Below are 26,635 nucleotides of genomic sequence, written 5' to 3'. Positions count from 1 at the left end.
GGTCTGGCAACCCATCTTTTATGCACACCTGGACTTCATTACTCTCCGATTACTTTCCCTTATATCGCACTCTTTTGTTATCAGTAATCAGCTGGCACCACTGGGGGCTGAGGTCTTCCGCATTCTTCAACATCTTGACACTCCTCCGCCGGGCAGTGAGTTCTGGGTTATCAGCCGAACCTGACTCTGTGGACTCCCAGCCAGACCGACGCTCCTGCGGTGGACGAGTGTTTCAGGTGCGCAAAAGAGGTATGGAACGATGCCCATGTGAAACTCTAGCAAGCCGTCTGCCGTCAGCAAGAGCAGGCTCCCGTGTTCCAGCCTGGTGATCGCGTCTGACTCTCCACCAGGAAGCGAGGAGGCCTTTCTAATCGACCTAGCCCGGGTTTCCTGGAAGGATATTGACCTCAGTCCGTCAGTAGAGGATGACTTTTCGTCTGGACTTAGTGCTCACAAGGGTGCGTTCTGAGCCCTCTCCTGTACTCCCTGTTCACCTACGACTGCGTGGCCATGCACGCCTCCAACTCAATCATCAAGTTTGCGGACGACACAACAGTGGTAGGCTTGATTACCAACAACGACGTGACGGCCTACAGGGAGGAGGTGAGGGCCCTCGGAGTGTGGTGTCAGGAAAATAACCTCACACTCAACATCAACAAAACTAAGGAGATGATTGTGGACTTCAGGAAACAGCAGAGGGAACACCCCCCTATCCACATCGATGGAACAGTAGTGGAGAGGGTAGCTAGTTTTAAGTTCCTCGGCATACACATCACAGACAAACTGAATTGGTCCACTCACACTGACAGCGTCGTGAAGAAGGCGCAGCAGCGCCTCTTCAACCTCAGGAGGCTGAAGAAATTCGGCTTGTCACCAAAAGCACTCACAAACTTCTACAGATGCACAATCGAGAGCATCCTGGCGGGCTGTATCACTGCCTGGTACGGCAACTGCTCCGCCCTCAACTGTAAGGCTCTCCAGAGGGTAGTGAGGACTGCACAACGCATCACCGGGGGCAAACTACCTGCCCTCCAGGACACCTACACCACCCGATGTTACAGGAAGGCCATAAAGATCATCAAGGACATCAACCACCCGAACCACTGCCTGTTCACCCCGCTATCATCCAGAAGGTGAGGTCAGTACAGGTGCATCAAAGCTGGGACCGAGAGACTGAAAAACAGCTTCTATCTCAAGGCCATCAGACTGTTAAACAGCCACCACTAACATTGAGTGGCTGCTGCCAACACACTGTCATTGACACTGACCCAACTCCAGCCACTTTAATAATGGGAATTGATGGGAAATAATGTAAATATATCACTAGCCACTTTAAACAATGCTACCTTATATAATGTTACTTACCCTACATTATTCATCTCATATGAATATGTATATACTGTACTCTACATCATTGACTGCATCCTTATGTAATACATGTATCACTAGCCACTTTAACTATGCCACTTTGTTTACTTTGTCTACACACTCATATCATATGTATATACTGTACTCGATACCATCTACTGTATGCTGCTCTGTACCATCACTCATTCATATATCCTTATGTGCATATTCCTTATCCCCTTACACTGTATATAAGACAGTAGTTTTGGAATTGTTTGTTAGATTACTTGTTGGTTATCACTGCATTGTTGGAACTAGAAGCACAAGCATTTCGCTACACCCGCATTAACATCTGCTAACCATGTGTATGTGACAAATAAATTTGATTTTGATTTGATTTTTGTGCATTTGGATTACTGGACTAAATGCTCAAACAAAAAGGAGGTATTTGGACATAAATAATGGACTTTATCAAACAAAACAAACATTTATTGTAGAACTGAGATTCCTGGGAGTGCATTCCGATGAAGATCATCAAAGGTAAGTGAATATTTATAACGCTATTTCTGAGTTTTGTGACACCTCTCCTCAGTTGGAAAATGGCTGTATGTTTTTCTGTGTATAGGCGTTGACCTAACATAATTGCATGGTGTGCTTTTACGGTAAAACTTTTTTAAATCTGACGGTTGCATTAAGGAGAAGTTTATCTTTAATTGTGTGTTTAACACTTGTATCTTTCATCAATGTTTATGATGACTATTTCTGTCATTTGAGGATTTTGGACATAAAGATGTACTTCATCGAACAAAACACAAATGTATTGTCTAACATGGAGTCCTGGGAGTGCCATCCGGTGAAGATCAAAGGTTAGTGATTCATTTTAACGCTATTTCTGTATTTTGTGACACCTCTCCTTCTTTGGAAAATGGCGGTATGTTTTTCTGTGGCTAGGCACTGTCCTAACATAATCGAAAGGTGTGCCTTCGCCATAAAGCCTTTTTGAAATCAGACACTGTGGCTGGATTAACAAGAAGTTTATCTTTAAAATGGTGTATAATCCTTGTGTGTTTGAGGAATTTTAATTAATATTTCTGTTTTGAATTTAGCGCCCTGCAATTTCACTGGCTGTTGTTGAGGTGGGACTGTAAACTCTCCTTCCAGACTCACATTAAGCATCTCCAATCCAAAATGAAATCTAGAATCGGCTTCCTATTTCACGTCAAAGCATCCTTCACTCATGCTGCCAAACATACCCTCGTAAAACTGACTATCCTACAGATCCTTGACTTCCGCGATGTCATTTACAAAATAGCCTCCAACACTCTACTCAGAAACTTGGATGCACTCTATCACAGTGCCATCCGTTTTGTCACCAAAGCCCAATATACTACCAACCACTACGACCTGTATGCTCTCGTTGGCTGGCCCTCGCTTCATATTCGTCGCCAAACCCACTAGCTCCAAGTCATCTATAAGTCTTTGCTAGGTAAAGTCCCGCCTTATCTCAGCTCACTGGTCACCATAGTAGCACCCACCCATAGCACGTGCTCCGTATATTTCACTGGTCACCCCAAAGCCAATTCTTCCTTCGTCCATATTTCCTTCCAGTTCTCTGCTGCCAAAAATCTAGAACGAACTGCAAAAATCACTAAAGCTGGAGACTCATATCTACCTCACTAGCTTTAAGCACCAGTTGTCAGAGCAGCTCACAGCACCCGTACATAGCTCATCTGTAAATAGCCTATCCAACTACCTCATCCACATACTGTTATTTAATTTGCTCCTTTGCACACTCATCTTCTGAACATTATCACTCACGTGTTTAATTGCAATATTTGTAATTATTTTGCCACTATGGCCCATTTTTTGCCTTACCTCCCTTATCCTACCTCATTTGCACACATTGTATATAGCCTTTTTCTATTGCATTGTTGACTCTGTTTGTTTATTCCATGTGTAACTTTGTGTTGTTGTTTGTGTTGCACTGCATTGCTTTATCTTGGCCAGGTTCGCAGTTGAAAATTAGAACTTGTTCTCAACTGGTCTACCTGGTTAAATAAAGGTAACATAAAATAAAATAATATTCCCGCCTCTCACATCTGTGCAAAACACAGCTTAGCTTGTTGTTAATCCACCTGGCATGTCAGATTTCAATACAGCTTTTTGGCGAAAGCATAACAAACATTTACGTAAGAACATCTCTCTCAGTAGACAAAATATTACAAACAGCTAGCAGCCAAGTAGATCTGTCACGAAAGTCGCTTCTCTTTGATGATCTTCGGATATTTGCACTCACGAGACTCCCAGTTACACAATAAATGTTCCTTTTGTTCCATAAAGATTATTTTTATATCCAAAATACCTCCATTTGGTTGCCGTGTTATGTTCAGAAATCAACAGGCTCGAGTGGTCACGACATCGCAGACGGAAATTCCAAATAGTATCCGTAATGATCGAGGAAACATGTCAAACGTTTTTATAATCAATCCTCTTTTTATAATCAATCCTCAAGTTGTTTTTACAATATATAATCAATAATCAACCCGGAATGTAGATTCTTCAGAGAGAGAGAGAAAATGGATGCTCCATGCTGTTGCACATACAAATACAATGACGATGTGATCTTTCTCGCTCATTTTTTCAAATTAAAAGCCTGAAACTATGTCTAAAGGCTGTTCACACCACGGGGAAGCCGTAGGAAAACGAGTCTCGTTGATATCCCTTCAAATGGAGCGAAGGCAGGCTATGGAACATGGAGCTTTCAAAATAGAATCCACTTCCTGGTTTGATTTTCCTCAGGTGTTCACCTGCAAAATCAGTTATGTTATACTCACAGTCAATATTTTGACAGTTTTGGAATCTTTAGAGTGTTTTCTATCCTAATCTGACAATAATGTGCATATTCTAGATTCTGGGCTTGAGAAATAGGCAGTTAAATGTGGGTACATTTTTTTCATCCAAAAATCAAAATACTGCCCCCTACACTCAAGAGGTTAAAATAAATCAACCCTGGCCACTACAGGGATATTTTAAATCGACAAATTTTACTTGTTCTGTTGGTCTGTAACAAAAAATATCGCACTGATGCTACCTTGACTAGGCTACTAGTTACTACTAACCTCAGACAACATTTTTTTTGCATATATGACAAATCCCACATTTAGTTTTTCAGTATCACACACTTCCATGTGCTTTCAAGTAAAACAAAAAGTATGTTTATCATCGTAAAAAGAATAGGAGTCATGTGGACTATCGCTGCCATCATTGCTTCTCAATGGCACACTCTGCTAAAGTGGTTAACTTCCACTTGAGAGTACACTTTAACCATGGGTTCGAGCCCCCCTCGCACAAGCTTCTTTGTTGAGGAAAAATTGATTTAGGAAAAATAAATAAATTCTACGTTCACTACCCTGCAGTTACAAGTGCCTTCTATGTAAATGTTCACTGCAGGTCCTTCAAGTTCGATTCAAAACGCATGTGGCGAAGTGGATCATTATAATAATGAATAGTCTATAAAACATTGTAGTAGTGTACACATCCATATCATATGCAATATTACTTTTAGGCAATAGCACTGTGTTTGTGAGCAAGGCTGAAGAAAGAGGTAGTTCCTTATTAAATGAATGAATAGTGTGAATGTTCAAGTTGTTGGCTGGAGGCGTCCCTTTTCAACACACTAACAGTGCTTAAGTTTGGGCAGGAGCTCACCAGGCACCTCAAATTCTCAGCTGCTTGAGTTTCTACACCTCTTGTGAATATTAGCTCAAAAGTATACCTAAATATAAACAGTAACCCAAAATGAGAAACCACACCTATTTTAGTCAGGCACTATCACAATACATGTAAATCAACATTTCACATGGGGTGGGACAACTCATGCGAGACTCAAACCCCTGGATTAGGCACATTACACAGAGAGCAACTATTTCCTCACAAGCACACTAATAAATGCTGCTTTAAAAACAACCCAGCGCTGGGTAAATAGTTGACAGAACTAAAATTGGGTTATTTTGCCAGTTGGGTCACTGAGTTGGGTTATTGAGCTGTGATCCACCCAATCAGATCAGAAGACTGGAGGCATAGCTTAGTAGGGGTGTGACGTTCACTCCAATCTGAAAGCCACGTCCCCAATAGATCACACCTCCTGACAATAACCTATGGATTTAATTTTAAAAAATACCCATTTACTCTCCCGAGTCACCAAAAATAACTATCTGAAAGCCACGCACCTACTAAACCATGACTCCAGTCTTCCATCTGACCCCGTGGATCATAGCTCAACGACCCATCTGGCTGGGTCAAAATAACCCAATATCAACAACCCATCTGGCAGGGTCAAAATAACCCAATATCAACGACCCAACTGGCTGGGTAAAATAAACCAATATCAACGACCCAACTGGCTGGGTCAAAATAACCCAATATGAACAACCCAACTGGCTGTGTCAAAATAACCCAATATCATCTGGCAGGGTCAAAATAACCCAATATCAACTGGCAGGGTCAAGATAACCCAATATCAACAACCCATCTGGCAGGGTCAAAATAACCCAATATGAACGACCCATCTGGCAGGGTCAAAATAACCCAATATCAACGACCCATCTGGCAGGGTCAAAATAACCCAATATTAACTGGCAGGGTCAAGATAACCCAATATCAACAACCCATCTGGCAGGGTCAAAATAACCCAATATGAATGACCCATCTGGCAGGGTCAAAATAACCCAATATCAACGACCCATCTGGCAGGGTCAAAATAACCCAATATCAACGACCCAACTGGCTGGGTCAAAATAACCCAATATCAACGACCCAACTGGCTGGGTCAAAATAACCCAATATGAACAACCCAACTGGCTGGGTCAAAATAACCCAATATCATCTGGCAGGGTCAAGATAACCCAATATCATCTGGCAGGGTCAAAATAACCCAATATCATCTGGCAGGGTCAAGATAACCCAATATCAACAACCCATCTGGCAGGGTCAAAATAACCCAATATCAACGACCCATCTGGCAGGGTCAAAATAACCCAATATCAACGACCCAACTGGCTGGGTCAAAATAACCCAATATCAACAACCCAACTGGCTGGGTAAAATAACCCAATATCAACGACCCAACTGGCTGGGTAAAATAACCCAATATCAACGACCCAACTGGCTGGGTAAAATAACCCAATATCAACGACCCAACTGGCTAGGTCAAAATCACCCAATATCAATGACCCAACTGGCTGGGTAAAATAACCCAATATCAACGACCCACCTGGCTGGGTCAAAATAACCCAACATGGTATATTTCATATTTACCAAAATTGGGTTGTTTTTAACCCATCATTTTTTACACTGCAGACTGGCTGGACCTATTTTGTAAAATAACCCAATATCAGAGGAAGGCAGTGGAGGGAGAGGTATGTTTTCAGACCTATTTTGTCATGCAGCATTACAGATCTCAGAGGAAGGCAGTGGAGGGAGAGGTATGTTTTCAGACCTATTTTGTCATGCAGCATTACAGATCTCAGAGGAAGGCAGTGGAGGGAGAGGTATGTTTTCAAAATAACAGATCTCAAAGGCATGGTAGATTTTTTCAGACCTATTTTGTCATGCAGCAAAGATCTCAGAGGAAGTTGTTTTTCAGACCTATTTTGTCATGCAGCATTACAGATCTCAGAGGAAGGCAGTGGAGGGAGCTATGTGTTTTCAGACCTATTTTGTCATGCAGCATTACAGATCTCAGAGGTAGACAGTGGAGGGAGAGGTGTTTTTGGACCTGCATCAGTACTAATGACAGGTTAGTGGGCGTTGGCTCGCTACCTATCTACAGCTTCCATAAAGGGGAGAGAGAGTGACTTTAAAATACAAACTATAGAACAGGTTTATCAGCGGCTGATCAATTTAACCCTTTTTAACTAGTCTACGTTCTTATGCAATCCATTATTCTTTGCAGTGAAGACATCACATACAACATCTCAAATGAAACATGCACCATGAAACACTCCCAACGGCTAATCTGCAGCGTGTCAACAAACAATCCCAAATGATGCCCAAAGTCATCCAAATTATCATGACTTTATCTATAGCCAGCTATTCATTAATAACAACACATGCATGCCAGTGCAAGCCTTATTGAGGTGGCCTCCCAAGGCTTTGCATAATGTTGATGTAATGTTTACTGTGTCTAGCATTGTCCAATGTTCGTTCTGTCACATCTTTACAAGCGAGGTTAGGCTGAAGATGGACGTGAAACATGAAGACAAGGCATGACATTTGACGGATGACTTGACAAATAGAGCACAATGTTAATAATAATAATAATATTGTTATACTCTAACACACAGCATAATCGTCATTCAGTTCAAGAAAAAGGGAATGCTGTAATGTGTTTGTCCTATTCTGGTGAAGCTAGTCAGTGAGTGTAATCCAATTTCCTTTCAGGATATTGTATATCTATGGCCTGGCCTGGCCTCCTGCACGATCTTATGTGTTTCAGCTGAAATTGACTCTGATTGGCCTACAGGCCAGTGCGTTGGACCTGCACACTCCTATCAGAGCCCCTTCCAGTCTCCACACCTCTATCCACACCTGCGTCACAGTGGATTCATGAGATATTCTTCTCTCCCTCTCAGCTTTCTGCAGATGAAGCTTCTCACTCCTCCCCTCTCCTCCCCTAGCTCAGTAATCTTAACTCCCCTCTTCCCTCCTTCCTCCCCAACCTCTCCCACCTCTTCCTCTTGGAGATGGGTGAGGGGGCTTATTGCTCTTCTTGATAATGAAACCACATTAATGTCTTGGAAGGTCTCCACTGCATAAAAAGACAGGGGAAGAAAAAAGAGAGAGGAAAAGATTGAGCGAGAACACACTCCATCATGCTCAGAGGCGTAAAGGTTGACAGACCTTGTTGTCTCAGGTCCAAGCGAGTGTCATAAGATCCTGAATTACATTGGAAATGTGTTTTGAGATAATCTTTCAGAGGGGTTTCAGAGGCCCCCTTGAATTAGGAAAACTACCCACTAGGGCAGCGATTCCTAAATCGATAGGAGCCACTGTTGGCCCATGGCCAATTTTTAATGGGCCGCAGCTTAGGGTTGGTTGTGGCAACAAATACTGTTCTCATCTGAAGGATCACAAGAAACACAGAACTGGACTGGATAAATCAAATAGCTGTGATCTATGAACTCCTTGGAGATAAGGAGATAAGTATGGAAGGATGTTCAGTAGCATTAGGATGAAGCCTCATCCTAAGCCCCTGACCCCCAGTTGTACCTTTCGCTTCCGGGGTATGGGGTCCTCAAACAAGAAGTGCGTGCTCTCTTTGACGTCGTCGATGACATTATCACTCTGGGAGGAGAGCAAGAAGCTCTTGCTGGTGTCGTTGGAGAGAGGCGGGGACGGTGTGGAGGGCACCGATTGGTCGCTGGTGTCCCAGCTCCAGTTGCCACTGGTAGAGCTGCTGTAGCTAGTTGACAGCACCTCCTTCCACCCTCTGCTGACTGGCTCCGGAACTGCAGCTGGAGACAGAGGAGGGGCAGTCAGTACCATCAAAACCAGGGAGTCATTAATTCACTTTAATTAACTTCTTGACTTCATACAATAAAAAAATGTTCATACAATGTTTTTTTTGCAACATTGTTCATGCAAAATTTGAATTGAGGTTTATATTTAATGTCCATCCATCCAAAGGAAAACAGCCTCCCTCTCCAGCAGCGTTGGCCTACAAACCCCTCCAGTGCAATATGCTATTTGGACTGCTTCACTAATACAGATCTTATAAAGCCATAATCACATTGCCTTGTGGAGAAACATAATGACAAATAAAGCCTTCCAGCAGGATGAGCTGTGTGCTGGAGATGAAATCATATTAAACAATGACTGACTGGTCCATGCGGGCTAGTGTAGATGAGGAGGGTCCTACAGAGAATACAGACACACGAGTTCACATTGCTCTACATGTTGTCTCAGGGGAGACTAACCCCTTAAACCAGGGGGAAGAAAATACCACATTGGAGGTAAACAGGTACATTTTTAAAATGTATGAAAAGAGTAGGATGAAATGTCTTATGAAAAATGAATACATATTTGCCCTTTCTTCCCACATATTGTACAGTACACCCCATAATATTTTGTGGATTTGCCCGTTTTAATCAATAACTGAACTAAACTGTGGAGATGGGACCAAGAGGGGTTGAATATATGCTGTAGACTTATGGAAGGGTTAAGAGAACGCACACAATGTTAATGATTGCTTGTCTACAACTGTTGTCTATGAAGTGTCATGACGTTGGCCTGGGGGTAGGTTTATGACAGTCATAAATACCTCTTCTCCCCTTTTTCCTTTCTATACCCTACTGATGTTACATGTGCAAACCCCTTGGTTAACATAGAGATTCTGGGAACATCAGAAGGTGGGGTGGGAATGAACTATTTTCTGGTAATCCGACCAATTGAACATATGCGGTGGTACTTAATGAATATGATGTAATTTCGGTTGTCATCTGAGACATTCTCATCAATGATAAGATGACAAACTCTACAGTGGAAAGTCTACACATCAGAGTTATCGGATTCAAATGGAATTCTTGTTCAATTTAAATATTTAAATATTAAATTATTCATGATGGGATGAAATGTGATTTTAGCTTCTAAAATGTGAGATTTGGGTTTTCATAAGTTAGAGCTATGCTCAATCAGTGGCCCGCCCCTGTGAAGGGACATGGGCTATACAACTTTTCAAACACGCCCTCCTCTCCCTTCCTATATAAACCCTTGACGACAATATAACCTCCTGTTCCAAGGATGTAGGACGACGGTCCAATGTCAGAATGGTTCAGATAATAACTACAGAACGAAGCCAACATCAGCGTGAGCTTTGGTTGCGAATGGTATGAACTTTGAACTCTTATTCACTACAGAAGTGATACCTCCTAACCGTTGAGTTAGCAACAGCAGCTGCAGACCAGAAGTTGGAATGGTTGAGTAGTTGAGTGTTTAAGCAGCGTGAGTACTACAGTCAATACGCTGATAGAATTTAGGCAGCCTTTTCCTCAAATTTACATGAAGTTCCTTGAGGACTGTCGTGGTATCAGTTTGAGGGGGGCATATATATGATTGTGAGGTATTCTAGGTCGGGTGAACAGAAGGACTTGAGTTCCTGAGTGTTATCACAATCACACCATGAGTCGTTAATCATGAAACATACACCCCCGCCCTTCTTCTTCCCGGAGAGATGTTAATTCCAGTTGGCGCAATAAACTGAGAATCCAGATGGCTGGACCGACTGACAGTATATCCAGAGAGAGCCATGTTTCCGTGAAAATGAGTATGATGTCTCTCTGGAAAGAAACCCTTGCCCTGAGCTCGTCAACTTTATTATCCAGGGACTGAACAGTAGTGAGTAATATACTCAGAAGCAGTGGGTGGTTTGCGCACCTCCTAATTTGGACCAGAAGACCTCTCCGAGTACCTCTCCTTCGCCGGCGTTGTTCTGGGTTGGCCTCTGGAATTAGTTCAATTGGATCCACTTTGGGAAAGTCATATTCCTGGTCGTTTTAGGGCCTTCCTCTGACACCGCCTAGTCCTGGATGGAAGGAAGCTTGGCCCCACTGATGTACTGGGCCGTTCGCACTACCCTCTGTAGTGCCTTGATGTCGGAGGCCAAGCAGTTGCCATATCAGGCAGTGATACAACAAGTCAGGATCGATAAACTTACACAAATGCTTGGATTGCTTTCGCTGTAAAACATAATTTCAAAATCTGAGACGACAGGTGGATTAACAAAAGGATAAACTGTGTCTTGCAATATTGCACTTGGTATTTCATGAATATGAATATTTTTTTGTAATATTATTTGACTGCGCTATGCTATTCAGCGTTTGCTGACGGAAATGATCCCGCGACAGGGATGGTTAACCATTTGTGACGTCCGGTTCTTAGTTCTTTAGTTTTAAACCATTTCTCAGCCATGTAGGCACCACTTCACGCTGTCTGGTCTATATTTAAATTGCCAACCATTCCAACATGTAGCCACAGCTCAATGCTTTCTTGTCTCATGTAAATTTTGCCAGAAGTGTTTTTTTTGTCCACTGGGAAAAGGGGCGTTCCCTCCTTTTGTCGTAATGTCTGTCATCATGTGGGCGTGGCCAATGACTTGGTTAAGACTTCATATGAAAAAAATTATCTCATTTAGAAGGCTAACATCACATCTTCTCACAAATAGTTTCATATTTAATCAAATCAGTTCCCCACATTTGGATGCGAATCTGATCACTGGGAAATATACACATTCAAAGACACAGTTAGGGTACTGGCCTTAGTTACATCACCAATTAGTAATGAATTCCACGTGATTGTCCTTTAAGTACCCAAGGGCTCTTCCAACTGTTGGGAATACAGATATATTGTTTCGTTGCCAAATCCAAAGTTTCTACACAGTATTTTACGACCGGTCATAACACTGGTGAGGGAGAGAGAGGGGGTGGGGGATCTGGTGCCAATGATCCTCACCAAACAGGACAAGTATGACAGTGTCCTTCCTAACTCAGTTGTCAGAGAGGAGGGACACCTCCAAAGATTTCTGCGTGAGGCCAATGGTGACTTTAAAACAGTTACAAAGTGCCCCCCAAGTGGCACAGCGGTCTAAGGCACCACTACAGCCTCGGGTTCGATCCCAGGCTGTGTCACAGCAGGCCGTGACCGGAAGTCCCATAATAAAAAATGTTTTAATGAAACTGAAATACAGGAATATATCTCATTTACTTAAGTATTTACACCTCGAGTCAACACATGTTAGAATCACCTTTGGCAGCAATTACAACTGTGAGTCTTTCTGGGTAAGTCTCTAAGAGCTATCCATACCTGGATTGTGCAAATTTGCCCATTATTAATTTATGTCGAATTGGTTGTTGATCATTGCTAGACAACTATTTTTTTGCCATAGATGTTTAATAAGATAAGTCAAAACTGTAACTCTGCCACTTAGGAACATACACGGTCTTCTTGGTAAGAAACGTCATTGTAGATTTGGCATTGTGTTTTAGGGTACGGACGGTCCTGCTGAAATTAAATAAAGCAACTCTCCAATGAGGGAGGTGGTTCCATAAAAACTGGAAAAGAAAAACGCTTGCATATTACGGTTTACAATTGAGGTAGGACTCTGATTGTCTACTAACATTGTCAGGGCGATGAGTGCCACGGTAACGGGTAGCTCCGGAAACAACAGGCATGGCGATGTGTCCAAGGCCAGGCTGTTGGCAGGGTGAGGTTGGTTGAGGGGTAAACATTAGCTGGAGAGGTGGACACTAGAGACCAGAGGAGAGATAGACACTAGAGACCAGAGGTAGACACTAGAGACCAGAAGAGAGGTAGACACTAGAGACCAGAGGAGAGCTAGACACTAGAGACCAGAGGAGAGCTAGACACTAGAGACCAGAGGAGAGGTAGACACTAGAGACCAGAGGAGACACTAGAGACCAGAGGAGAGGTAGACACTAGAGACCAGAGGAGAGGTAGACACTAGAGACCAGAGGAGAGGTAGACACTAGAGACCAGAGAAGAGGTAGACACTAGAGACCAGAAGAGAGGTAGACACTAGAGACCAGAGGAGAGGTGGACACTAGAGACCAGAGGAGAGCTAGACACTAGAGACCAGAGGAGAGGTAGACACTAGAGACCAGAGGAGAGGTAGACACTAGAGACCAGAGGAGAGGTAGACACTAGAGACCAGAGGAGAGGTAGACACTAGAGACCAGAAGAGAGGACCAGAGGAGAGCTAGACACTAGAGACCAGAGGAGAGGTAGACACTAGAGACCAGAAGAGAGGTAGACACTAGAGACCAGAGGAGAGGTAGACACTAGAGACCAGAGGAGAGGTAGACACTAGAGACCAGAGGAGAGGTAGACACTAGAGACCAGAGGAGAGGTAGACACTAGAGACCAGAAGAGAGCTAGACACTAGAGACCAGAGGAGAGCTAGACACTAGAGACCAGAGGAGAGGTAGACACTAGAGACCAGAGGAGAGGTAGACACTAGAGACCAGAGGAGAGGTAGACACTAGAGACCAGAGGAGAGGTAGACACTAGAGACCAGAGGAGAGGTAGACACTAGAGACCAGAAGAGAGGTAGACACTAGAGACCAGAGGAGAGGTAGACACTAGAGACCAGAGGAGAGGTAGACACTAGAGACCAGAGGAGAGGTAGACACTAGAGACCAGAGGAGAGGTAGACACTAGAGACCAGAGGAGAGGTAGACACTAGAGACCAGAGGAGAGGTAGACACTAGAGACCAGAAGAGAGGTAGACACTAGAGACCAGAGGAGAGGTAGACACTAGAGACCAGAGGAGAGGTAGACACTAGAGGAGAGATGGACACTAGAGACCAGACGAGAGGTTGACACTACAGAGTTGCACTACAGACCAGAACCTCTGTGTGTGTGTGCAGTCTTACCTGAGGCTGTCTGGGTATGGGTGTGGACCAGAGGAGAGGTGGACAGTGATGTCAGGACGGTAGCAGCCATCACCTCCTTATCAGCAAGACCTGAAGGTTTCCTGGAACACACACACCAGAGGCCAGGTCACACACTATGTACAGACAACCAACATGCTCTTCCTGCATAGAAAGTGGGAGGATTCTATATAAAATCAGCAGACCTATAACAGTCATGCTACAATACAAGCATAGCATAGCCAAACAGACCAATCACGTTTTTACAATCATAACCAGGTAAAAACCTTATACCAATTTCAGCTCTGAAATATTCCAGCCATGCTTTCTTTAGACAGAAAAACAAACTGTAAAAGCATGTAATGGAAAATTCCAGTCCAATAATAAATACTGTGGTCATATCCCCTGTGAGTGCTGAAGATTCTCCCACAGAATGCTGACCAGACTGACATCTGATTAACGTTCAGATAACCAGGACACTCCTTTGGCAGAGCAGTCACACGAGGCTAGGTTTTTCCAACAGGTTGGGTAAAGGCTAAAGACACTGGCGGGATCCGGTTAATTGACTACAAGTATCGTTTTATTTATTAATTGGTTCATTGCTATTGGTGCAGAGGAAATTCTCAAAACCTGAGATGGGTCACAGCACAAGTTTCTCTAGCTGCCTGTATGAATATTAGATGCCTCTGATAGGTGAAAGCTGACAATGTTTAAGGCATATTTTCTGGGAGAGGCTATATGGACACTCCTGGCGCACAAATCAATTACGTATTGCGTGCAGTTGAGAGTCAGGACGAACAGATTTCGGTTTAGTCAGTCCATTCAGTCGTCCTGATGAGCCACAAAAAATGTATGGGTTAAAACAGGGGTTCCAAACTTGTTATATTCCTGTACCCCTTCAAACATTCAACCTCCAGCTGTGTACCCCCACTAGCATCAGGGTCAACTCACTCTCAAATGTTGCTTTTTGCCACACACACACACACACACACACACACACACACACACACACACACACACACACACACACACACACACACACACACACACACACACACACACACACACACACACACACATCCTAAAAAAGGTCCATATAGCATGCACGATTGATATTGTATTTCCACTCGTTCAATTTGCAAAGAAAGGGATATGTGAAAATCTAAACGTTATTTCAACCAGTCAAATCACATTCGTATTTATTCCTCAGAGACCCTAGAATGTAACCAGACTTCACTATATCATTAGGGGGGAGTATATCCTATAGGACACCATATCAGAGATCCTAGAAGGTAACAAGACTTCACTATATCATTAGGTGTGTAGTATATCCTATAGGACACCATTTTTGATCAGAGAGCGACGCCTTCATGGCACCCCGATGACGCGGGTGGTCTTCACTTGATCGACTGTAACTTGTTAAATAAGCACAGAGCGGGGTCAAACAACAAACCCCGTATTTGTCACAAAATGTAGCTGCTAACAGCAAGCCTTTTCCTTTTGGACAAAAAATTATAGGAATATGGAGAGTTATTAAGTTCTGAAAACTGGGTGTTTTGCAAATGTTGAACCTATAATATGGCCACTAATACTAGAAAAGCTAAATCAAAGTCCAAGTTTAACGATATTCTTGCAGAAAAAAGTCATGTGAATGTAAATATCTCCTTCAAGATTTGCCCAAATATACAAGTGTCCCACTTGTTGTTCATTCTTCACAAAAATATACAGTTTTATATCTTTATGTTTGAAGCCTGAAATGTGGCAAAAGGTCGCACAGTTCAAGGGGGCCGAATACTTTCGCAAGGCACTGTATATATATATATATATATATATATATATATATATATTACCCCTTTCCTCCCCAATTGGTAGTTACAGACTTGTCTCATCACTGCAACTCCCGTACAGAGTTGTGAGAGGCAAAGTTCGAGAGCAGTGCGTCCTCCGAAACACAATCAAATCAAGCCGCACTGCTTCTTGACACAATGCCCACTTATCCCGGAAGCCAGCCGCACCAATGTGTCGGAGAAAAGTCCAGACACCTGGCAACCGTGTCAGCATGCACTGCACGCAGCCCGCCACAGGAGTCACTAGTGTGCAAAGGGTCAAGGACATCCCTGCAGGCCAAACCCTCCCCTAACCCAGACGACGCTGGGCCAATTGTGCCCCGCTCCATGGGTCTCCCGGTCGCAGCCGGCTGCTTCAGAGCCTGGACTTGAACCCGGAATCTCTAGTGGCACAGCGATACAGTGCCTTGGACCCCTGCAGTGCCTTGGACCCCTGCAGTGCCTTGGACCCCTGCAGTGCCTTGGACCCCTGCAGTGCCTTGGACCCCTGCAGTGCCTTGGACCCCTGCAGTGCCTTGAACCCCTGCAGTGCCTTGAACCCCTGCAGTGCCTTGGACCCCTGCAGTGCCTTGGACCACATCATTTTCCACACACAGTGTGGATTTAGTGTTCATGTTAGTGAGGGCCGAGAATCCACTCTGACATACAGCTGAAGTCGGAAGTTTACATACACCTTAGCCAAATACATTTTAACTCAGTTTTTCACAATTCCTGACATCTAATCCTAGTAAAAATTCCCGGTCTTAAGTCAGTTAAGATCACCACTTTATTTTAGGAATGTGAAAGGTCAGAATAATAGCAGAGAGATTGATTTATTTCAGCTTTTATTTCTTTCATTACATTCCCAGTGGGTGAGAAATGTACATACACTGAATTAGTATTTGGTAGCATTGCTTTTAAATTGTTTAACTAAGGTCAAACGTTTCAGGTAGCCTTCCACAAGCTTCCCACAATAAGTTGGGTGAATTTGGGCCCATTCCTCCTGACAGAGCTGGTGTAACTGATTCAGGTTTGTAGGCCTCCTTGCTCGCACACACTTTTTCAGTTCTGCCCGCAAATATTCTATAAGATTTAGGTCAGGGCTTTGTGATGGCCACTCCAATACCTTGACTGTTGTCCTTAAGCCATTTTACCACAACTTTGGAATTACGCTTGGGGTCATTGTCCATTTGAAAGACCTATTTGCTACCAAAAGTAAACTTCCTGACTGATGTCTTGAGATGTTGCTTCAATATATCCACATACTTTTCCTCCATCATGATGCCATCTATGTTGTAAAGTGCACCAGTCCCTCCTCCAGAAAAGCACCCCCACAACGTGACAACATGATGCTGCCACCCCCGTGCTTCATGGTTGGAATGGTGTTCTTCGGCGTCCCCTTTTTCCTCCAAACATATCGATGGTCATTATGGCCAAACAGTTCTATTTTTGTTTCATCAGACCAGAGGAAATTGTTCCCATGTGGCCATCTTTGTTCCCATGTGCAGTTGCAAACCGTAGTCTGGCTTTTTTATGCGGTTTTGGAGCAGTGGCTTCTTCCTTGCTGAGCGGACATTCAGGTTATGTCGATATAGGACTCGTTTTACTGTGGATATATATACTTTTGTAGCAGTTTCCTCCATCTTCATAAGGTCCTTTGCTGATGTTCTGGGATTGATTTGCACTTTTCGCACCAAAGTACATTCATCTCTAGGAGACAGAACGCGTCTCCTTCCTGAGCGGTATGACGGCTGCGTGGTCCCATGGTGTTTATACTTGCGTACTATTGTTTGTACAGATGAATGTGGTACCTTCAGGCGTTTGGAAATTGCTCCCAAGGATGAATCAGAATTGTGGAGGTCTACAATTTTCTTTCTGAGGTCTTGGCTGATTTATTTGATTTCTATTTTTCTGGGGTCTTGGCTGACATCATTTGATGTCAAGCAAAGAGGCACTGAGTTTGAATGTAGGCCTTGAAATACATCCACAGGTACACCTCCAATCAGAAGCTTCGAAAGCCATGACATCCTTTTCTGTAATTTTCCAAGCTGTTTAAATGCACAGACAACTTAGTGTATGTAAACTTCTGATACAGTGAATTATAAGTGAAATAATCTGTCTGTAAACAAATGTTGGAAAAATGACTTGTGTCATGCACAAAGTAGATGTCCTAACCGACTTGCTAAAAAATATAGTTTGTTAACAAGAAATTTGTGGAGTGGTTGAAAAAAAGTTTTAATGACTCCAACCTAAGTGTATGTAAACTTCCGACTTCAACTGTAGGTACGTGGTTTCAAAGGGCATCAGCGTCTTAGCAGCGCAATTTGCCAATGCAGGATACTCTGAACGCAGCCCATTCCATAAATCTGTCAGTGGCCTCTGATTAAATTACATTTTCACAATTTTCGCAATTTCGAAGAGGCTCTTTTGTTCAGATATCAGTAAGTGGACTTGAGGCAGGGCATGAAAGGGAATCCAGTTGTTTGTGTCATCTGTTTAGGAAAATTACCTGCGTAACTGCGCACCCAACTCACTCAGGTGCTTCGCTATATCACATTTGACATTGTTCATTTGCACACAAACAAAATCATACGATGGAAATACCTGTGTGTTGTCCTTGTTAATGCAGACAGAGAAGAGTTCCAACTTCTTAATCATAACCTCAATTTTGTCCCGCATATTATTTTATAGTTGCTGAGAGTCCCTGTAATCCTAGATTCAGATCATTCAGGCGAGAAAAAACATTACCCAGATAGGCCAGTTGTGTGAGAAACTCGTCATCATGCAAGCGGTCAGACAAGTGAAAATGATGGTCAGTAAAGTAAACTTTATTCTAGTCTCTCAATTTAAAAAAAATGTGTCAATACTTTGCCGCTTGATAACCAGCTTCTGTATGTTGCTGCCCATTTCATCGCAGTGCGCAATACACCAGAGTTCAGGGGCCTTACTTTAACAAAAAGCACTGTAGTGTCCAAAACGTCTTTCAGGCTGTCAGGCATTCCCTTGGCAGCAAGAGTCTCTCGGTGGATGCTGCAGTGTACCAAAGTGGCATTGGGAGCAACTGCTTGCACACGCATTACCACTCCACTATGTCTCCCTGTCATGGCTTTTGTGCCATCAGTACAGATACCAACATGAGCAGCAGCTACATACAGACCGTTAGTGGAATTACTGTGGAATTACCGTGAGAGAGTAACAGTTCATGTGATTGGATGTTAATTATTTGACTAGGCTACCTGTATTTGACATTGTGTTGTTATTTCACTGAACACTAGATGGTTTAATTAAAATTTTTAATTTTGGGGGGGGGGGTTTTGAGAGAGACAGAGAGAGAGAGAGAGAGAGAGAGAGAGAGAGAGAGAGAGAGAGAGAGAGAGAGAGAGAGAGAGCGAGACAGAGCGAGAGAGACAGAGAGAGAGAAATGACTACATTTATTCCACATTTTTACAAATTGAACCCAGAGGAAAAACTAAAAATAACCATGGGCGAAGGAGCAATGGCTCCTCTTGCAGCCAAATATGTATTTTCCTGCCATAGCCTGAGGGACACTGAATAATAACATCTGCATAGTAAACAGTAACTTACTTATTATTACTATTATTGTTATGACTATAATTATTAATGTTTATCTTATTATAAATATGGGTGGTAATGGTAGTGATAACAGGTTAGTGATGGTAGTAGTAGTCGTAGTAATGAGGATTGTAGTTGTAGTACTGATATAAAGAAGAACATGACCATTATTTAGTTATAAGTTAGTTATAGTTTCATTTTCCATAATTTGATTTTATATTTATTACATTTCTACTATTGACTGTTACCATTTATTGTTATTATTTTTGTATTTAATTTTGTATTATTATTTAATACCATTTTATATTATTATTTGCTATCATTTATAATTTTGTTACAATGTATATTGTATACATTGTTGCTTTGGCAATATTGACACAATGTTTTTCATGCCAATAAAGCAGCTTGAATTTGAATTTGAGAGAGAGAGAGAGACGAGGAGAGAGAGAGAGAACGCGAGAGAGAGAGAGAGAGAGAGAGAGAGAGAGAGAGAGAGAGAGAGAGAGAGAGAGAGAGAGAGACAGAGAAAGAGAGAGACAGAGAGAGAGAGACAAGAGAAGAGAAAGAGAGAAGGAGAGACAAGAAGACAGAGACAGAGAGACAAGGAGAAAGAGAGAGAGAGACAAGGAGAAAGAGAGCAAGAGAGAGACAGAAAGAGAGAGAGAGACAAGAAGAAAGAGAGAGAGAGACAAGGAGAGAGAGAGAGAGAGACAAGGAGAAAGAGAGCAAGAGAGAGACAGAGAGAGAGAGAGAGAGAGAGAGACAAGGAGAGAGAGAGAGAGAGAGAGAGAGAGAGAGAAAAGAGACAGAGAGAGAGAGAGAGAGAGAGAGAGAGAGAGAGAGAGAGAGAGAGAGAGAGAGAGAGACAAGAGAGAGAGAGAGAGAGAGAGAAGAGAGAGAGAGAGAGAGAGAGAGAGAGAGAGAGAGAGAGAGAGAGAGAGACAAGGAGAGAGAGAGAGAGAGAGAGACAGGAGAGAGAGAGAGAGAGAGAGACAAGGAGAGAGAGAGAGAGAGACAAGGAGAGAGAGAGAGAGAGAGAGAGAGAGAGAGGAGAGAGAGAGAGAGAGAGAGAGAGAGAGACAGGGAGACAAGGAGAGAGAGAGAGAGAGAGAGAGAGACAAGGCGAGAAAGTGAGAGAGACAAGGAGAGCGAGAGAGAGAGAGAGAGACAAGGAGAGAGACAGAGAAAGAGACAGATGGTTGGCAGTGTTGTTATAACCTTCCTGTGCCCAGCTGACCCCTTGCTGAGCCGTCAGCTCAATCTTGTATTTATACTGCCCACTTAGACTGGCACGGGGAAATCTGCGTACAGACACAGGCAGAGACAGAGAGAGAACAGGGAGAGAGGATATTATAATAACACACAGAGAGCCTGCAGTAATCTGTGTCATTGTGTTGGAAAGACCAAGATCCATGCTGCCCTCTTTCCTTTCCTCTTTTTCTTTCCCTCGAGGCTTAGAGTTCACCGGACTGTTTAAAACCGAGGAACACACACACACTCATGTATACAAAATCTCAAACATAAAAAGTTCTGTCACACAAGGAAATGGTGAAGCAAAGATCCACACACCCATTCACCACACACAAATTAAATGAAGTGTAAACACAAACTCACAATAATAATACAAAAAAACTCACAGACAAATAGTCTGCAGCTTTAAGAGGTTCGCCTCCAGACAAACCAACTACACAACCAGAGTAAACTGGTTTGAGGAGTGCTCTCAGCCAAGCCCTAAACCCTGGCAAAGCTCCACCACAAACACGCCACCAAAATGTCTGCCTTAAGTAAACACACAACCAAAACTTCTCCTGCGTCTCTCTTCTAACTGGTTTCCTAACATGAGAGAGAAACCGTACTGGATGGGATGCAGATCTGAAAAGAATGCATCTAACACTCCCTCTTTATAACAGACCAAAACAACAACACAGAGAAGAGTAGAGGGCAACAGAAAGATCTGAAAGGAATGCATCTAACACTCCCTCTTTATAACAGACCAAAACAACAACACAGAGAAGAGTAGAGGGCAACAGACAGATCTGAAAGGAATGCATCTAACACTCCCTCTTTATAACAGACCAAAACAACAACACAGAGAAGAGTAGAGGGCAACAGACAGATCTGAAAGGAATGCATCTAACACTCCCTCTTTATAACAGACCAAAACAACAACACAGAGAAGAGTAGAGGGCAACAGACAGATCTGAAAGGAATGCATCTAACACTCCCTCTTTATAACAGACCAAAACAACAACACAGAGAAGAGTAGAGGGCAACAGACAGATCTGAAAGGAATGCATCTAACACTCCCTCTTTATAACAGACCAAAACAACAACACAGAGAAGAGTAGAGGGCAACAGACAGATCTGAAAGGAATGCATCTAACACTCCCTCTTTATAACAGACCAAAACAACAACACAGAGAAGAGTAGAGGGCAACAGACAGATCTGAAAGGAATGCATCTAACACTCCCTCTTTATAACAGACCAAAACAACAACACAGAGAAGAGTAGAGGGCAACAGACAGATCTGAAAGGAATGCATCTAACACTCCCTCTTTATAACAGACCAAAACAACAACACAGAGAAGAGTAGAGGGCAACAGACAGATCTGAAAGGAATGCATCTAACACTCCCTCTTTATAACAGACCAAAACAACAACACAGAGAAGAGTAGAGGGCAACAGACAGATCTGAAAGGAATGCATTTAACACTCCCTCTTTATAACAGACCAAAACAACAACACAGAGAAGAGTAGAGGGCAACAGAGACTTTTACACATCGCTGCTGCTCAGGCAAACCTCGTGTTTGACCAAGTCAAACATCTGAAAATATGTTGTGTGGTGTGTGTGTGTGTGTGTGTGTGTGTGTGAGAGACTTTACCCTTCAGTGCAACTCCCTCTATGGTCAACCTACTGTTGTTCATCAGATAACTTTATATCAATGCTTACACAAGAGAACAGACAAATACAGATGGCCTACACATGACTAGCAGCCTAGCTACTTATAAAAACCAATCCACAGAGATAATAAACACACCCACAAGGTCACACATACAGTCACATTCATATACACACATCAGGTACTATCAGATATGTGTGTATAATCTGATGAACATTCAACAGGGATTGAAACAATGTCACTTGAGGATTAGGATATACAACAAGGCAGAACTTCTACTCTCCATTTTTTATGAGTTCCAAATTAACTGAGGATCATTTAAGACATCTACTAAAAGTATATTTATTCACATCTAAAATAAAATGTGTGTGTGTGTATCATCCAGAAACCGAGGTGCTATTACCAGAAGTTCACCAGAATGTTGTTTTAGTAACTTAGCCTTTCTTTGGCTTATCTATAAGGAAGTTATCACCACAGAGAGGCAGTGGGTTTACACAGTGGGTTAACACAGTGGGTTAACACAGTGGGTTGACACAGTGGGCTGACACAGTGGGCTGACACAGTGGGCTGACACAGACACTGGACACGGAGTCAATGATGCTCCATGATCACAAATCACACTGATATAAATAGGCTTTATAAATAGCATCCATCTATCTATCCATCCGTCTTTTCATCCGATCCACAACGTGGGTACTTAACATGAAACTCTGTCAAGAAACTACTGGATTCAGTGATTGTGTCTATCCTCCCTTGGCTGTGCTGCAGCCTCTTGTTCAGACTGACATGAAATCTATTGTGACCTTGGCTGTGCTGCAGCGTCTTGTTCAGACTGACATGAAATCTCTTGTGACCTTGGCTGGGTGAGGAAAGGGGTTGAACAACATCACCTTGTCCATAGAGAACACACACAGTAACACTGCCCTGGGCAGAGCCTTTTATTTACTAATAAAACCTTTAACCAGGCAAGTCAGTTAAGAACAAATTCTGATTTTCAATGACAGCCTACCCCGAACCTAACCTGGACCACGCTGGGCTAATTGACCCTATGGGACTCCCAATCACGGCCGGTTGTGATACAGCCTGGAATCAAACCAGGGTTTGTAGTGACGCCTCTAGCAGTGCCCTAGACGATGTGATACAGCATGGAATCAAACCAGGGTCTGTAGTGACGCCTCTAGCAGTGCCCTAGACGCTGTGATACAGCATGGAATCAAACCAGGGTCTGTAGTGACGCCTCTAGCAGTGCCCTAGACCGCTGTGATACAGCCTGGAATCAAACCAGGGTCTGTAGTGACGCCTCTAGCAGTGCCTTAGACCACTGTGATACAGCCTGGAATCAACCCAGGGTCTGTAGTGACGCCTCTAGCAGTGCCTTAGACCGCTGTGATACAGCCTGGAATCAACACAGGGTCTGTAGTGACGCCTCTAGCAGTGCCTTAGACCGCTGTGATACAGCCTGGAATCAAACCAGGGTCTGTAGTGACGCCTCTAGCAGTGCCCTAGACCGCTGTGAAATAGCCTGGAATCAAACCAGGGTCTGTAGTGACGCCTCTAGCAGTGCCTTAGACCGCTGTGATACAGCCTGGAATCAAACCAGGGTCTGTAGTGACGCCTATAGCAGTGCCTTAGACCGCTGCGCCACATGTTCCATCTCCAGCTTGCACCCGACTCACCCCTCCTACACACACTTCCCACCCACATATTTGTCACAGGTGTGTTTTGATATTGGTCCAGTTCTCTGTAGCGGGACAGACTGGAGGGACACTAGGGTTACTCCTCTGAAATTTGGACAGCACTGGCTTTTGGTCTGTGTCAGCAGTCTATTTCTCTCTCCCCTTATAATAGTAACCCTCGGCCCCGCCCCTTTCTCCTCCCCCGTCTGTGCTCCACCCATCCTGGCTTTCCTCTGTCACGTTACGTAATGGCCCCTGCCTCCTCTCTGTCTCTCCCTTTCTCTTTAAACAGAGGGACGTGAGCAGCAGTTTACAGCAGTTATATACACTCATCTCCTTACTTCTCCCACTCCCATCTGGTATTCTCTATTGAATGAATATCTCTCTATCAGACAACTGTTACATGCATAGCATTAAAACACGGCTCCCCCTGGTGGTATTAGTGGCACCAGCCGATTAATTTGTCAAACCAAGTTGTTTATTCCCATGTCAGCATCTTGTAAAATAATTCATAGTGCTTTATTCAAAAGTGTAACAGACTACTGAAATGGTATTCAACAAAATATATTTTTCATTCTAAATATTTCAATGTTCAACCTAATCCAGTGATTGTCAACCCAACATACATGACAATCAGGCTATTTTTGTTATATTTTACGGCAATAAGTCTCCAGATTTGTATTTTATTTTGTTTAATAGAGATGAATTTGTTTGCATCTTTATGTGCACTATATCATAGGCTAATTTATTTGGGGCTTAATTCACCAAAAATTTAAACACATTAGCCAGAGCGCTAACGCAAAAACAAATACTGGGATAAAAACAATATTGGTCCGAACAAACACTTGGTTATTTTGACACAGCCAGTTAAGTCACTCAGTTGGGTTTTGGGGTTATTGTCCCATTTCTACCGATGCAATTCATTTGGAAACTGTCCCAGCTTGGTTACTAATCAGCTAACTTTGGAGAACTCTGTAGTTAGTCTGTCAGGCAAGAAAGCAAGAGTTGATTGGAGGAGTGTGAGTGCAAGAACGAGAGACCCAGAGAGAGAAAGAGAGAAAGAGACGGAGCGAGAGACTGTGTGTGGAATCTTATTAGGAAGAGTGTACGTGTATGGTTGAGAAAGAGGGGGAGAGATTATGTTCCTGAACACAATTGTATACTATTTGTTGCTCCTCTCCCTCTGTTATTCTGTTCCTTTAGGTCAGTGGAAGTGATGTGGAGAGTCAAGGTGCAGCAGCAGAAGGTAGGGAGGAAGAGGAGTTAGAGAAGAGAGCGAGGAGGGAGGAGTGGAGTGAGAGGAGAGTGAAGGAGACGAGAAGAACATGGAGGGAAGGGGGAGAGGAGGAAGAAGAGGACAGAGGGCAAAGCAGAGGGAGAGGAGGAGGAAGAAGAGGACGGACAGGACGAAGAAAAGGGATAGGAGGAAGAGGGAGAGCACACCTGAGTGTGTCTGCTCCTAGTCCCACCATTCCCTCTTGTACCACACAACCTGGGCCTAAAGTAACAGTTGTAGGGGTTTTGGAGAGCTTGTAAAGGATGACAACAAGAAAACGGGCAGGATTGATCATCTTGACCAACTGAGGAGTTATTACATTGTTGGATGCACAGGCAGAAAATGGTGGATGTATGTGTATTGGGGAATGCACAACATTTCCATTATAAATACATACATTCTGTGGGGGACCTTGTTAACGCCCCTTCCGAAAAACCACAGGCACGGGCCCCTGGAGGCCTTCAAAATGCAGCTTGTGCATTCACTTTGTGACGTGGCTACAGTAGCAGGAAGAGGGAGACACGACTGTGGCATCAGGGCATGTGGACCCTGTAACTGATCTGAAAGCAGGTGAAGTTTGAATGGTGTGCATCTGTAGTGGACGCAGGGCAAAGATGAGAGATGTGTAAAAACCTCCTTTGGGTGCTCCGTGTCCACTTTGCAGGATGCAGGATGGGGCCACGCTTCCAGATGTTGTAGGCTAAATGCAAACACTAAAATGACAGGGTGAAATATGAATTTATCCTACAGATCTTGTATTGTCTCTGAACAGTTGTTGTATCTTCTCTCTTTGTCAATCTAATACTTGTTGCATTCACTGAATGTTGGTCAAAGTAGGCTACCATTTCTATATTTTGTGTCAGGCCTGGTCTGTACTTAATCTTATTGAGAGAGGTTACTTACAATCTGAAATAGCCTCTGAATAGTTTACAGAAGTAAGAATTGTTGTCAATCAAATAGCCTACGTTGTGTGGGATTTGTAATACTTTCTGAATATTGTCCTATGGTCACATCATTTTGTCAAATTTACTACAATTGAAATACTCTAGGATTTTTTTGTAGTGTTGAGTGCTAATCGTTTTTGATAGTGAGAGTGGACGACAACATGCGTGTTATTCCTATTGACATCAATGTGCTGTCCTATTAAAGAGGTTGTGCTCTTTAAAAGTTCACTTGTAATTGTCATTTGTTTTTTAGCAGTATGTTTGAAGTGTGAGAAAATGAGCTTTACCTTGAAAATGACATCTACAGCAGTATTCTATAATTATATTCCGATCCAAAGGGTTCGTAGACTGCAAACGTAATTATAATTGCTGACACCCTACAGTCACAATTTGGCAAACAGTAGATTAGCGATATAAACCACACCTTCTCCGATGCTGGTTACAAGGCGGTGCTTATTTCAATTAGGATAGAGAATATCATGTTACCATTCGTGTATTAAAAAGGGGCGTTAGGGTGACGTCACCTATTCCTTTAATAATCATGCCTCCTGAATCCAAGTGTTTGACATTGGGATGGGAGCACTAACGTCTTGATCAAGCTTTGTCGGTTTAGAAGCAACTGTAATTTATCACATTTAGCTGTGGTTTC

The 26,635-nt window shown here is 43.1% G+C and overlaps 1 protein-coding gene across 2 annotated transcripts in view; it reads right to left on the bottom strand.

Moving 5' to 3' along the window:
* Positions 1–26,635, bottom strand: part of LOC124041682 (zinc finger protein 704-like) — a 97,540-nt gene that overhangs the window by 14,900 nt on the left and 56,005 nt on the right. For both annotated transcript variants that reach the window (XM_046359549.1, XM_046359550.1), the window contains exons 3-4: positions 13,794–13,894; positions 8,617–8,861 (exon numbers count right to left, since the gene is read on the bottom strand). In XM_046359549.1, the coding sequence (XP_046215505.1) occupies positions 8,617–8,861; positions 13,794–13,894 (346 nt within the window). The remainder of the gene's footprint in view (positions 1–8,616; positions 8,862–13,793; positions 13,895–26,635) is intronic.

This window comes from Oncorhynchus gorbuscha, linkage group LG08 (genome assembly GCF_021184085.1).
Source record: "Oncorhynchus gorbuscha isolate QuinsamMale2020 ecotype Even-year linkage group LG08, OgorEven_v1.0, whole genome shotgun sequence".
Taxonomy (NCBI): domain Eukaryota; kingdom Metazoa; phylum Chordata; class Actinopteri; order Salmoniformes; family Salmonidae; genus Oncorhynchus; species Oncorhynchus gorbuscha.
Note: the sequence above shows the minus strand (reverse complement) of the source record. Positions and strands in the feature narration are given on the sequence as shown.